General features: G+C 40.0%; 1 protein-coding gene across 2 annotated transcripts; it reads right to left on the bottom strand.

Moving 5' to 3' along the window:
* Window positions 1–209: 209 nt before the first annotated feature.
* Window positions 210–12,850, bottom strand: LOC145495012 (zinc metalloproteinase nas-4-like). Of its 2 annotated transcripts, none has more exons than XM_081474587.1 (9): window positions 11,108–12,850; window positions 10,413–10,478; window positions 9,422–9,547; window positions 8,210–8,386; window positions 2,974–3,094; window positions 2,615–2,718; window positions 2,080–2,151; window positions 1,275–1,503; window positions 210–580 (listed from the first exon to the last, which is right to left on the bottom strand). In XM_081474587.1, the coding sequence occupies exons 1-8, from the start codon at window positions 11,262–11,264 to the stop codon at window positions 1,277–1,279; spliced, it is 1,050 nt and encodes a 349-aa protein (XP_081330713.1). In that variant the 5' UTR covers window positions 11,265–12,850; the 3' UTR covers window positions 210–580; window positions 1,275–1,276. The 2 variants fall into 2 exon arrangements, with proteins under 2 accessions (XP_081330713.1, XP_081330714.1); XM_081474588.1 differs by having other exon boundaries at window positions 10,413–10,475; window positions 11,108–12,846.
* Between the last annotated feature and the right edge of the window lie 1,410 nt (window positions 12,851–14,260).

The raw sequence follows: 14,260 nt of genomic DNA, 5'->3' as shown, positions 1-14,260 counted from the left end.
AAACCACGTTGAATGTGATTGATATATTTTTTTCAAAGTTTTCGGCAAGCATTGGTCCTCGTAATTTTTTACGAAGCCTCCTCCCAGGACTTCCTTTCCTCCCCTCCTCCCGAGGACATATCTCCAAGAGAATGCAAAAAATTTTGTTTCAGAACCTCTCAATTTCAAAATTGTTTGGAGAAGCATGCCCCCCCCCCCCCACCCCCCGCCAGACCTCCCTAGAGGCTTGTCCATTCAGCACTTGAATCGTTCTCAGTCATCTACTTCATGAAACAAGCTGTCTACTTCCTAAATAAATGATAATACATAGAGAAAGCCAACTTTATTGGCCAGGTGAAATTCACTCAAATAATCATTTATTTCTTTTCGTTATTACGCATTATTGGTGGAATTTTAAACTTACAGGTGAATCGTACTAGCTCGTTGTATTCTTGAATACAATGGTTTCAAATTAAAGTTATCCCGATCCGACAACTTATGGCAACTTGCACCACGTGCACGTGTTCCAGGGTCTTTACAATGTGTCTGCTTCTTGATGGTAACAGTTCTGTGTAAGACTTAGTTGTCTTCAGTTGCCAATCTGTAAATAACGAATAAGACAGAAAACTAAAAGTAAACTAAGACAAAGTAAGACGCAAAATGAAACGTTTTACCCCGAGATAAAACATTAAGACCTCGAACTCGAGGTTTCGTTCGGTTTCAAATTGGCGAGGGGCAACTAGCGAAATCAACACGGAGGTGCACTCCTGAACGAGCATGAAATTATCAAAATGAAAAGAAAGTTAACAGAAAACTATAATGTATAGCCCAGTCTCTGTTTCAGCCAGTCAGGGCTCGAAAATTTTTAAATTCCAATTAGATCTGGGCATGAAAACCTGTAGGAAAACCAATGGAAGAGGCAGCTTAGTCGAGTAGTTAGAGCGCTGGACTTGAAATCCGGCCGAGGTCGCGGGTTCAAGTCCCGCTCTGACCACTAAGCTGGAGTTGTTTCTCGGTAGACCCTAGTTCAATTCCGCGGTCATGCTTGTAAATAGCCAACTGGTCTGCTTCCCGCCAGTTGGGATTTTTAAGCCTATTATGTTTAGTTGATATATTTGTTTCTTTCAGTTTAAATGACATGCCTGTGACCTAGCTAGGTGCGGCTAAGTGCATTGACCACTATAAAGATCTATAAACAACAACATTTGAACAATTTTTTTGATTTCCACCAATAGTGCCTTATGCAGTTTTCGCCTCATCAAATGTTAAAATAATCCCGGTATTTTTATGATTACCTTTAACAATTATATAATGCCCTTATCTCTTTGATATCATTCCCTGTCAAAGTTCCTCTCAGTTGTCCGCCAAGTTTCTTCCACGCTTTTCCTCTGGCGATGATGGTAGGTCTCTTACCATCAACTGAATACAAATATCTGTCGTAATGCATAATGGAGTCATAGTCGTAAGGTAGATTCAGCGTATCCAACTTGCCATGTTCGTATTTAAGGAAATTGTTCTCTTTCCCTTTAAAAAGAAAAATATATATCAATCAAACGTATAACGGTCTTCGACTTTCGGATTTCGCTGCCGTTTTCTATCGCTACGTTTTGAAACCTGATGTGTTGCATGGCAAAAAATGGATACCGGGACTTCCTGAAGGACAGGTTATTACCGCGTACCGGGCTACGGGGATGGGGAGGCTCCACACGAAAGGGATAACTTTTTTAGGCTTCATGTGTATAAAAGGGTAGGGATTTCACAAGTTGAGGCATATGGAAGGGTAAGAAAATCAGTCATTTAGTTATTTAAAAGGGCCTTTAATTAATATCTTTCGAACAGACGCGCCTTACGGCTGTATCATTTAATTTATAATGCATGAAAATGATGAAAAGATTTCCCTTTTCGGTGATTTATTCATGATACGGGCTGGTTCAGTATGAAATCATGTGAAAGAAGTACCTTTTCCAATTAAAGGTATATGAAGGGGCTACTATTTTTGTCAAAATGTTATACAAAAGGGTAAGGGATTGGACCTCGCGGACGCCCCACCCCCCTTAACACTTTGAAGGGTACCCACCCTTCCTCCCCCCCACTTATTACCTGGTTCGATGTTGCTCCATAGAACTTCCACGTACTTATCTCTGTCCATTCTGCTTTGCTCATGCCAGATCCCTGTTTTAATTAGAAAAAAGGGTAAATATTTGTCAACCATGTCGTTGATAGAAACAGATCTGGCTTATGAACCAACAAACACAGCGTGCCTGCCAACGGACATGAATTAAACTCTACATTACAGGTCCGTGGCTAGTAACAGGCTGCCTCGGTCATTATCTATCATCTTTGCTGTTTATCGCCATCATTAACACCCTAAGTACCAAGAAAGAAAATTAGACCATGGACATGCCTCAGTCATAATTTTTTTTTCTAGTTACGGCCTTGCATTAAAGAGAAGGATCTATTCTCTCAGATTCGACGTTTCTGAGATAACATGCTTATATAAGATATGTTTCTCGAACCTCCCTGTCTACTATCAAAACTCTTCTGTAAACCATTGTTTGCAGCCGTTTTCTGGAATGCAAAAAAAAAAATGTCGAATAACACTGTCACTACTACCGTTGGTAAATATTGTACTTACCGATTGAGTGCATGAGCTCATGCATAATGACACCAACGTACCCACATCCACTCCCTAGGGAGAGTAATTGAGCGCCACCTACCCGGCCCATCTTTGAAAAGCATCTAAAGGCATTTTTAAGACCAAAATGAATACTCAAATTTACTTTTTATCTTTCTTTAAAAATGATCTTATTCCTGAACGATGTCCATGACTGCGTATTCCGGGTTTTATAGTTAAAAATACAAACATGGTATTTTTATTTTAACCTCCAAGACGTTGCTCTCTTATCATTGATAAAATTCGATAAAATTGAAAAGGAAGATGTAACAAAGCTAGAAATACGTAATCATGGCAAGAGAATACGACTATTTCCTAACCCATTTCCTTTGTGCATATTGATGTAATCTCCTCCATAAGACAAGCCAACCTCACGAAAAGTCAAGCACGTCTTAACTTCCAGTCTATTGATTGCGTCATTGATTTTTGGGCGCAAATGTTCTGCAAGAAAATTAACGCCCAAGGAATTAAGGTTTGCATTTTCGTTAAGTTTAGTTAAGTTATGAAGCCTAACTCATCAGTGCTGGTGAACTAACTCCAGAAGCGTATTCAATTTCTTTAGCTTCAACAATTTACCTTGAACACAATGATATGTAAGTGTCTTACTCACATCTAAGAATGACCCAGCAAGTACGGAGTTTAAGTTCCACTCCTAAATATTTATTTTGTTTTGTGGTGTTTATTCATGGTGCATTTCTCCTTTGCGCGGGATCTCCTCCGATTTTTTTTCTCTTTGGACTCATTCCTGAAGAACGGCATCTGATTATTGACTTCATTAGGAGACCTTGAAGCTTACGCCCGGTCGTCCACACTACACCGAAGAAATTTAAAAACGCAACAATCACTGGTCGTTTTATAATTTCGTTTGAGGAAATCTCGGCCAGGAAAATCACGTCGTTTTCCTGATCCTATCGTGTTCGAAAAGGTCCGTTTTAAATTGTTTTCCGTCCACACGAAAACTCAAAGCCTGCGTTTTCAAATTCCCCCGGTTTGAAGAGCGTTTTCGAAAAGCTCCGTTTTCGTGACGGATTACTCTGGACCGTAAGCCTAACCGAAGAAATAAAGCTGTATGCCTTTTTAAATTCCTCCGGCGCAGTGTGAACGGAGTCTGGAGCAAACCACGACGTCAAAGAGCACCACCAAACGAAAGGTTTAATGAGCAAAACAATGGCTGTACAAGTGTGTTTAGTAAACTTTTAATATGTACATTTCATAGCCGTCCTCTGCAAAACAACAACGCAAAATGACCGCAAACGCGAACGATGAGTCGAACTGCTAAGTTTTCGTATTTCCATTTAGAATTGAACCCTACCATTACATATTTAGCCTGAAGGAGGTTTTAGAGCCATAGGCATCCTGAACAAATTCAATTTTACAAGGCGTTGTCCTCGGCGTCGGCGTCCTCATTGTTAAGATCCCTATATTTACATCTCGGATGCTGGACAGTCGATACACCTGTTTAACGTGGGGTCTGTCATCCTACAGCTGTAAGTGGGTGCTTTGTGTTTTGCTCATGTTTTATCCCAAGACCAGTCGAACGCAGATGAGAGTATCGTGTAAAAACTGTAAAAAATCACATAAATTGCACCTCTTTGCCAAGGTTCTTTTTTATTTAGCGAATAAGTTGTCAAGTGTTTCGGTAGGAAGTTTCTCCCTCCTGCTGAAACAATCTCGTTTACGTTACCTCCACGTTACTTCATCTTCCCCATTACTACACGGAAATCGTTTGTATCTTCTTCTTCAGTATAGCTTAAGGCTTTGAACACTTAAAGGCCATCGTCATCAATAACGTCCTTGAACATGACGAGTTGATACTCGGGGCTTTCCCGCTGCAAACCAAGTAATTATCACAGTATTTCTCTTTCCATAGCTTCCAGTCCTCGGGGATCTCGCCACATAATTGACCTCAAATCTAAATGTTGCGGAGACAATGATATCTGGTGGAATAACACTGAAAATTGTGATGCTTTAGCCGGCGAGGAACCGGAAGTTGTTTTCGCTCGTAGACATTCGTAGAAGGTAGACGTCGTTGACGAACTTGAACTACTCTTTCGCTGCAACGTGTAATATTAGATGGCTGAGAGAACCTTAAACGAATGTCACCAATCAAGGCTTAAGCTGGCTACTGTAACTCAAGATACACAAGGTGAACGTGTATTTCAATACATAACTGCATGTATAGCATAAATTACAAAGCCGCTACAGAACATAAGCGTGCATATAAAGAATGTTTGGCAAATTAGCATATTATAACCTTAAATTAAGGTATGTCCGCCATTTTGAATAATCAAATCCAGCCGTTGTCAGAAACTCGTTTGTCCAGTTTGTCTATGACGTCAGTGCTTTCTCATTGGCTCACAGCCACACCTTTTGTTCTTTCGTTTTATAAGTGCGACACCACCCGGATGGTTGGGCGGCCAGTTAACTCCACCGCAATATACACATCTCTCTTAACCTCTCTTAAAACAATACTTCGTGCATATATAATCAAGTATTCTTCCTCAACCACCCCCTTAAATATCCCCCATATATCCTCTCACAGCCTGCATTTCATTAATCCCCTACATATATCTACACAGCCTGCATCACGTTAATCCCCCACATATACCTACACAGACTACATCTCATTAAACGCCCACATGTACCTACACATCCTGCATTACATTAATCCCCCACATATACCTACACATCCTATATCTCTTTAATCCCCCACATATACCAAAACATCCTACATCACATTAATCCCCCACATATGCCTACACAGCCTACATCACATTAATCCCCCACATATGCCTACACAGCCTACATCTCATTAATCCCCCACATACACCTACACAGCCTACATCTCATTAATTCCCCACATACACCTACACAGCCTTCATCTCATTAATCCCAGACTACACAGACTACATCTCATTAAACGCCCACATGTACCTACACATCCTGCATTACATTAATCCCCCACATATACCTACACATCCTATATCTCTTTAATCCCCCACATATACCAAAACATCCTACATCACATTAATCCCCCACATATGCCTACACAGCCTACATCACATTAATCCCCCACATATGCCTACACAGCCTACATCTCATTAATCCCCCACATACACCTACACAGCCTACATCTCATTAATTCCCCACATACACCTACACAGCCTTCATCTCATTAATCCCCCACATATACCTACACAGCCTACATCACATTAATCCCCCACATACACCTACACAGCCTATATCTCATTAATCCCCCACATACGCCTACACAGCCTACATCTCATTAATCTTCAACATATACCTACACAGCCTACATCACATTAATCTCCTACATATACCTACACAGCCTACATCTTATTAATCCCTCACATTTACCTACACAGCCAAACATTTCATTAATCCCTAACATTTGCCTACACAGCCTACATCTCATTAATCTTCAACATATACCTACACAGCCTACATCACATTAATCTCCTACATATACCTACACAGCCTACATCTTATTAATCCCTCACATTTACCTACACAGCCAAACATTTCATTAATCCCTAACATTTGCCTACACAGCCTACATCTCATTAATCCCTCACATTTACCTACACATCCTACATCTCCTTAATTCCCCACATATACCTACACAGCCTACATCTCGTTAATCCCCCACATTAACCTACAAATCCTACATCTCCTTATTTTCCCACATATTCCTACACAGCTTACAGCTCATTAATCACCCACACTTACCTACCCAGCCTACATCTTATTAATCCCCCTCATATATTTACACAGCCCACATCTCATTGATTGCCTCAAATATACCTAAAACACATCTACATGTCAATAAACTTCCACATATACCTTTACAGCCTACATATCATTAATCCCCCACATATACCTACACAGCAATACATCTCATTAATCCCCTACATATACCTACACAGCCTACATCTCTATAATCTTCCGCATATACCTACACAGCCTATACATCTCATTAATCCCCCACATATACCTACACAGCCTACATCTCATTAATCCCCTACATATACCTACACAGCCTATATCTCATTAATCCCCCACATATGCCTACATAGCTAACATCTCATTAATCCCCCACATATACCTACACAGCCTATATTTCATTAATCCCCCACATATACCTACACAGCAATACATGTCATTAATCCCCTACATATACCTACACAGCCTACATCTCATTGATTCCCCACATATACCTATCACGGCAGCGTACATCTCATTAATTCCCTACATATACCTATACAGCCCACATCTCATGAATCCCTCACATTTACCTTCACAGTTTGCATTTCATTAAATTGTTTCTAAAGTCATTACTCATTATATTCCGTGGTTGTCAACTCATGTAGAACCAAGTGGTCTTAAGATATCTTGGAACAAGCATATTGACTATTGTTATTCAAATTATCCGTCCACTTGTAGCCTGCGAACAGGCTCCCAGTTAGGTTAATGGGTTTAGTGCGAGCTAGCCAAGTGTGATCTAGGGAGAGCGGGGAGAGCCGAGAGCGGAATGGTGAGGAGAGGCGCAATTCGCGGAATTCTGTTTTTCGCGCTTAACGCGCCGGATTTTTTTTTTTTTCGCCCCAGCCGGATTTTTTTCCGCTCTCGCTGGGAGCCTGTTCGCAGGCTAGTTCACTTACCGTGCGTTCAGCTCTTCGAACGGATATCGTAAGGAACGTTTTCGCGTGAGCGGTCACATAGTTGCCGATGCATTTTTGTGGTTGAATCGGCAAAGTTCATCTTTTAACGACGCTCTTAGCGGGTCGAGAAAGTAAAATTGGCGATGTACTTACTTCTTTTTACGTGAAGCGTGATTGGTGAAAAAATTATCCGTGATGCGTGATTAAATAGAAAAATTCAGCGCGATGCGTGATAGGTACCCACCTTTGCCACCCTAGTTATGGTTTTCTTAAACTCCTTACTCCTTAGTAACACTCGGACGGGGCGGCAAGTACACCAAACACAAGCTTTCAAGACTTCCGGCTCTAGCTCAAGTGTTTAGCATTTGACGAGATGTCGCTGACTGCATTTCAATGAACAAGGATTTTTGATAAGACTTGTGACACCCCCCTCCCCCTAAAAAAATTAGCCAATACTGCAATGTCACGGCTAGGCTGTGTAGTTGGTGGTCTGGCGAGCACAATAGCACAGAACGAGGAAAATACGAGCGGAAGAGCCCCCACCCCCACCCCCTTTCCCCGGCGCAGAAAATTGACACGACTTCTAAGTGATTGCTAAAATTGTAGAGGGATTCGAAATCGTTTATCATCACGTTACACATTTAACTAAGGTAGCTTAAGGTGATGCTCTGAACCTGCAGCTGTTTCAGCTTGTTTCCGATATAAACACAAACTCGAAATAAAGGAGGATAAATTGGTATAAGGACCAAGACGCTAATGAAAACGCATCCACAAGCTTAGAAAATACCGCAATGCTGCATTTCCAAGATTGAAATTTACCGAAAAAACCTTCCTTTTTACTCTACACATCTGACATAATTCTAAAACAACTTACGCAAATTGTGATCGACATAATAGTAGACAGTTTTTTGCGGCCAAAGCTTTTTGCTGTTTCGAATCACATTCCTCTTCAAGTCTTCCTCATGTATCATGTGACTGACAACAGCCTGGTCCTCAGGATCTAGACACAAGTCTCCCTCGAACAGTTGACATCCCGGTTGTTTGTTAGCATCTGAAATTGATTCAACGGTTTACAATTAACAATTAGTATCACCCAACTGGTGGACTAATGCAAATCCTGTATTTTGATTGGCTACGCTACTAGGGGACTATTAGTAATAGTCATCGAGTAGCGAAATTGGCGCAATCGAGCGTGACGCTTTCTTTCTTTCGCCTCATGGGCTATTGACCCGTGGCCCTTGAGGGCGAGGGGTCTACTTGTTTTAGTATCACCCAACTAGTCGGACAGAAAAAGCAATAATAAAATTAGTAAATGCAAGTTGAAGAAATATTTATTTGGGAATAAAACGAAAGAAAGCGTCACGCTCGATTGCGCCAATTTCGCTACTCGAGGACTATTATTAATAGTCCTCTAGTAGCGCAGCCAATCAAAATGCAGGATTTGCATTAGTCCACTAGTTGGGTGATACTAATTATTGTAATCACCGTGTATTTTTTATATACAGAGGATAAAATAAATACGGCGGCGCGAAGATATGAGTTTTATTTTTGAGTGGTAAAATATTGTTTTTAACACAAGAAAATAAAGTTCATATCTAGTAAGCAACCGCGAAAAAGCGGAAAATAACGTCATCAATGCCCTCACTAGTAAGAATATGGAAGATGTAGATTCCTATAAGTTTTACGAGTGGTGTATTTTCCACTGAAACACTCGTGTCTATATATTAATAACTTGGTGTGGCTTCAAGTCTCGAATACTTTTCACAATTTAAGACAAAAGCCGCGTAATGAGAATTACAAAAATAATGAAAACAGAAATAAGTTTAATTACATTTGCACTCTTGACAGTGTCTGGTAATCGAACATAAAATGCAATAGCCCCATCATGGTTACCTTTCCTCATTTGCATTACAGTGTCATCCAAAGAGGATGCGAGGGAATTTTCAGCAGAAAAGTCAAAACTGTCCGAAATTGCATCATAGACATGTTGGATTATATGATAATGCAAACCAGACAGGTTAACCGTGAAAAGAGCTGTTGGTGAGAATTGTTGCACTGGTGTCGATTCGTTTGGTCAGCGGCCTACCTTCATTGACAGTCGTGATCTGCTCTTCCAGTGGAACCTCATCCGCGTCTTCCATTCGACTTTGTTGGTGAGCTTCGTTCACCCTGACAATGTGACCGTGTAAATTTCCATTTCTCTCTTCGTTCTCTAAAAAAATCAAAGACAAAGACTGTTGAAAAAATTGACATAAAGTGATAAACCGTTAGAAAAATGAGTGACAGGCGCATTGAAGTTCAAAGTGGGAACAGCGGTGGCTAACACGGAAAACGGGAAACGCCTCGGGACGACATGCGGGATGCAGCTAAGAATATGGTGTGAAGACTGTCCAATAGATGGACTAGGATAGAGCTGGAGCACTCTTGTTCCCAGGGTCTATCCTCTTCTTCAGAAGAGAGACCCGGGGAACGAGGTTGGAGCTGGAGGTTAAGGAGAGCTCGGGTGCGGTAAGGGATTAACATCGAGAAACGGGATAAGGTTTGAAACGGAACATGCGCTCGGGAAACCGAAACAAGAAGTAGCTTATCTTGGGAAAAAACATCGAACAGCTGGCCAGTATGCAGCAAAGGGAAACACGAAAAAGTCAACGTCTGCTATAGAACTTCGTAGATTAGTCACTTCATAATTGTTTCAGGCACTCTTAAGAACGTCGAGAAAAAATGGAACAACAACAACAACAGCAGCAATCTTTATTTGTGCCTCTTTAGATTTCCATAAAGAAAAATAAAAATTGATTCCAGGTTGAATACCTGTAGACAGAGAGAGCACAGCCACTTAGAAATAGCAAATACTAGTCGTGCGAAGTGGCTGCGCCATGCGGAAAAAAACTAAAACAAGAAAAAAAAATGGGGTAGAAATAGGGAAAAACACCTGGACGAGATGCACGGTTGGTTGCGTGAAGTAGATATAACGGCTTTGTTACCTGACTTGTTGTTGACAAGGGCGCGTTAAGTTTATAAATTTTCTTGGCCTTAAATTATTAGTCCAGTATTAAAAATATTTTAAAAATCATTACCTCTTATTTTCTCTTGAAGCAACCAGTCAATAACATTGTCTCTTTCATTCTTCCAAGCATCGTCTGCTATAAAACATAAATTATCAAAGGTCAAATATTGAAGTCAATACTGAACTTATCATCACATGCCAGTACATACGACTAGGATAAATTATTGACCTCTAAACCGTTAATTAACCTCAGTGACCATGTGTATGTTAATTAAGTCTTAAAACCTTTTATTCTTTTTTATATCTTAATACGATTCCGTCTGCGTCTCACCTTTTTTATTACAGGGTACATTCAATGTACTCGACGTCTTGTTAAGCCTACGTACAGGAATACATCGATAATTTCTGATAGTCCTCAGTTATAAAAATTTCATGAAGAACAGTGAGTGAAACATGATGGAAATTTGTGATGTGGCTTATAAATATCAGCTGCTGACACAAGGGCCTGATGGTATTTGAATTAATCGATTTCTTTGGAACCTCTCCCGTGTCTCTTCTGGAATAGCGATGAAGAAATTTGAATTCGAATGTGAAGGAGGTGATGGAACAATAATGTTGCAATAATTTTTTTGTTAGTCTACGTACTTCAACATTTCAATTGAAAGGCCTCCATGAGTCACAACGGTATAAAACACATGTATGCAATATTTCAAATGTAACGTTGTCATATTTTCCAGAAAGTCAGTTTATAAACTGGTTACTCACCAAATGGGCGACTCTGCACCAAGCAAAAACCACAGCACAAGTAAAAGACCGTTCTTAAAATCATATTTGTTACTTTTCCTAAGCAAACAACACTGACGCTCCAGCCACAAGCTTCGTTACACTGACGGAAATGAACTTGTCTGCTCAATTTGAACATTCAAATTTACCTCCAGTTGAGTTTGTCTTTGAATTAAACGGATGACTGGTTAATTGTCATCTTGCCTAGCGGGTGTGTTTGTCTATCCGGAGAATTGACAGCTCTTGACGCAAAGAAGTTTATAAAAGAGCGCAAAAACTGGGCGACTGAAGACACAAAATTGGCTTGTCAAGGCTAGTGATAAAATTGTCCTTTATATAATTTAATTTCGCTTAAAAAATTCATAATTACTTTTAGACGTCAATTTAATACGGTCCGTATTCCATAATATTGATGCTGTGCTATTTTAGTATGTCTCACCGGGTCTAATTAATTATATTGTTTACATGACAAAGCAAACACGTGCTGGATATGCCACGTAGTGGTTGTCACGGAAAAATAACGATTTCGATTCGTTTTCAAATTTCTGCTCTTACTGGATTGAACCGATTCATAATTTACATAGCGCGGGTTCTTGAAAACGATTGACCATGACTATTCTTAGCAGCGTATCGGAAACAGACATAATTGGGGAGGGAATACGGAGGAAGGTGGGGAGACTCCCACGATTTAGTTTCGTTTTAAAACGAGCGCGAATAACGCTTTTGTCTTAATGAGCTATCCGAACCCCAGGGAGAAAGTAATTTAGTCGGGAAGGCCCAAAAAAGTTTTGTTTGCCCTCGTGCCACCTTACTCAATGGATATGCCTTTGCGCGTGCGCTCTCACTTTCTTTTGGTTGTTGCACATCACCACTCAATTGAAGTTCTGAGTGAGAGGCGTCCAGGCGGGGTTACATTGACAAATGTTTTGCTGGAAAGAAAAATTACGGTAAAGTTTTGTCGATTCGCTGTCCTCGTCCCATTATGTGATTATGAACAACTTTTCCAATAAGCGCCGCCCCCCTTTGAATGAGATTTTTCAAGCACCCCTACACAGTTATATCTGAATGATATATACTGTTCCGTCAGAGTACATTGAGATCACCTTCTGTGCTATTATATTGAGGGTACAATTGTTTCAAACGAAACTCTGTGCTTTCGTATTGATGTTTATGTGGTCTGTAGGGAGAACTACAGAGAGAACCCATAAAAATAAGTGCTCCGTCCCTATAAATAAGCTCGTCCTCTCCAATAAACGTCATCCCTTGAGCTTCTAAAAAGGAAATTAAGCGACTGGGTGCAAAATCGAATCATTAATCGCGGTAACTTATGCCGGGGACAACAACAACAAAAACATCCAGCGGCATTCGTTGTTAATTAACCCATGGTTACGCGCAAATTTTCAGACTTCTTAACTTACACTCATTTTTATAAGAAGATATTTTATAAGAATACTGAGGCTGAAATTTGCGAAATTTTAGGAATATTTTAGGAATAAACCTGAGACTGAGATTTTGAAAAGAAAATAGTTTTGTGTGTTGAAAATATGTAAATACAATACAATTCTATGTTTTTAACTAAACTGTACAAAATTCCTCCTTTCTCTAAACGGTAAAGCTAGCCAAAAAGCAACCAAAAGCCGTGGTAACCGTATTTTCGATGTTACTGTACTTGAGAGGTTAAGCATGACGTTAACGGCAGACGGCAAACGGAAACGATAACTTCTGATTTTGAGTTCTTTTCTTCTAATCCGTAAATAAAGCACACAAAAATGGAATAACGTCTCCTACTATTCATTACAAATACAAATAATTTCACTCTACTGTACACACAACTGAAGGGAGACGGCAAAAGTTTCATTTTTGCCGTTTGCCGTTTGCCGTAAACGTCATGCTTAACCTCTCTAATAACATGTTTGCAAGAAGCTATGTGCATCATCAGGCTTTAACGCATGCAGGCTGGCTTCAAAATTACTTTGGCACCATCCAGACAACAAATACAAATACATTCGAAAACACAAATGTCATACGTCATAATCTAAGAATATTCACAAGCATATCTTCAGCCTGAAGTTGGTAGAAAAATAAGAATATTCAGCCTAGGCAGAAAAACTTGATAAATTCACTATATAAAAGAATAAAACAGTCACTCTTAATAAAATTGAAGACTGATCATTAACTTACCTAAAGGAAGACTGCGACTTTGAACTTTTAAGCTAGGCAAGCTTAGAGAAAAGAGGAATGCCAACAAGAGAAAGGCCGATTTTAAAATCATCATTTTAACTCGCTTCTGACGGCTGTCCGGTAAACAGTCTTGCTAGTACAGACGTTTATTCAAAATAACTTTGGCTTTTGTCTTTTCCCTTTTACTAAGTTCCATTTAGCAGTTATATCATATAACCAGACGTGGCGAAATTGTTATTTAAATTACGTTTGTCCATAAATAAAATAAATAATTAAAATTATTTAAATACCTTTATTTACCCTCGGCAATGTTTAAAGCACAAAGGCTTGAGGGACCGAGCAAACAACTGAACAAATAGGGCTCAACATTGTTAAGAATCCCAACTGGCCGGAGGCAAACCAGTTAGCTATTTACAAGCGTGGCTGTGGATTTGAACTCGGGGCTACCGTAAAACAAATCCAGGTGGTGGTCAGAGCGGAACTCGAACCCGGGACCTCTGTATTGCGTGTCCGACGCGCTGACTACTCGGGCACGCTTCATGCATTGCCTGACAATATTGAACAAAAATAAACGACGCAAAAGATTCCTATCTTAACATATCTAATCTTATCTTAATGGACTGCTGAGCGAACTTTTGTGAAGACAATTGTCCGGGTATTTAATGGTTATCTACACAGAAATATTCGATTAAACTAGGATGATTTCAAAGCCCCGGGGCATGCGCAAGTTTTAACATAAGCCCGTTCCTCAACCTTTCCAACGAAACAGGATGGAGCTGTCTGAATGTTGTATGAAATGTTCTTTTGAAAATTTCTGTCGGTCGCGAAAACGCAACGACAAAGGTGATATTTGTCATCGAAATCCCATTTGTATTTCCCAACTCCCATTCACCACTCAATTCCATTGTTTATGAAATAATCGAATGCGAGGGCGTAGTTCGGATTATATTCTTC

Source organism: Orbicella franksi, chromosome 8, assembly GCF_964199315.1.
Source record: "Orbicella franksi chromosome 8, jaOrbFran1.1, whole genome shotgun sequence".
NCBI classification, from domain to species: domain Eukaryota; kingdom Metazoa; phylum Cnidaria; class Anthozoa; order Scleractinia; family Merulinidae; genus Orbicella; species Orbicella franksi.
The sequence above is the reverse complement of the archived record's forward strand: the minus strand, read 5'-3'. Positions and strand labels throughout refer to the sequence as shown.

Bases quoted from the DNA above. Each gene is read 5' to 3' on its own strand.
- LOC145495012 (XM_081474587.1), bottom strand. From the start codon at position 11,264: ATGTTCAAATTGAGCAGACAAGTTCATTTCCGTCAGTGTAACGAAGCT. The intron at 8,387-9,421 runs GTAGGCCGCTGA...AATCAATTTCAG, and splicing joins GATCACGACTGTCAATGAAG to ATGCTAACAAACAACCGGGA. The intron at 1,504-2,079 runs GTAATAAGTGGG...TTCTTTTTAAAG, and splicing joins ATGGAGCAACATCGAACCAG to GGAAAGAGAACAATTTCCTT.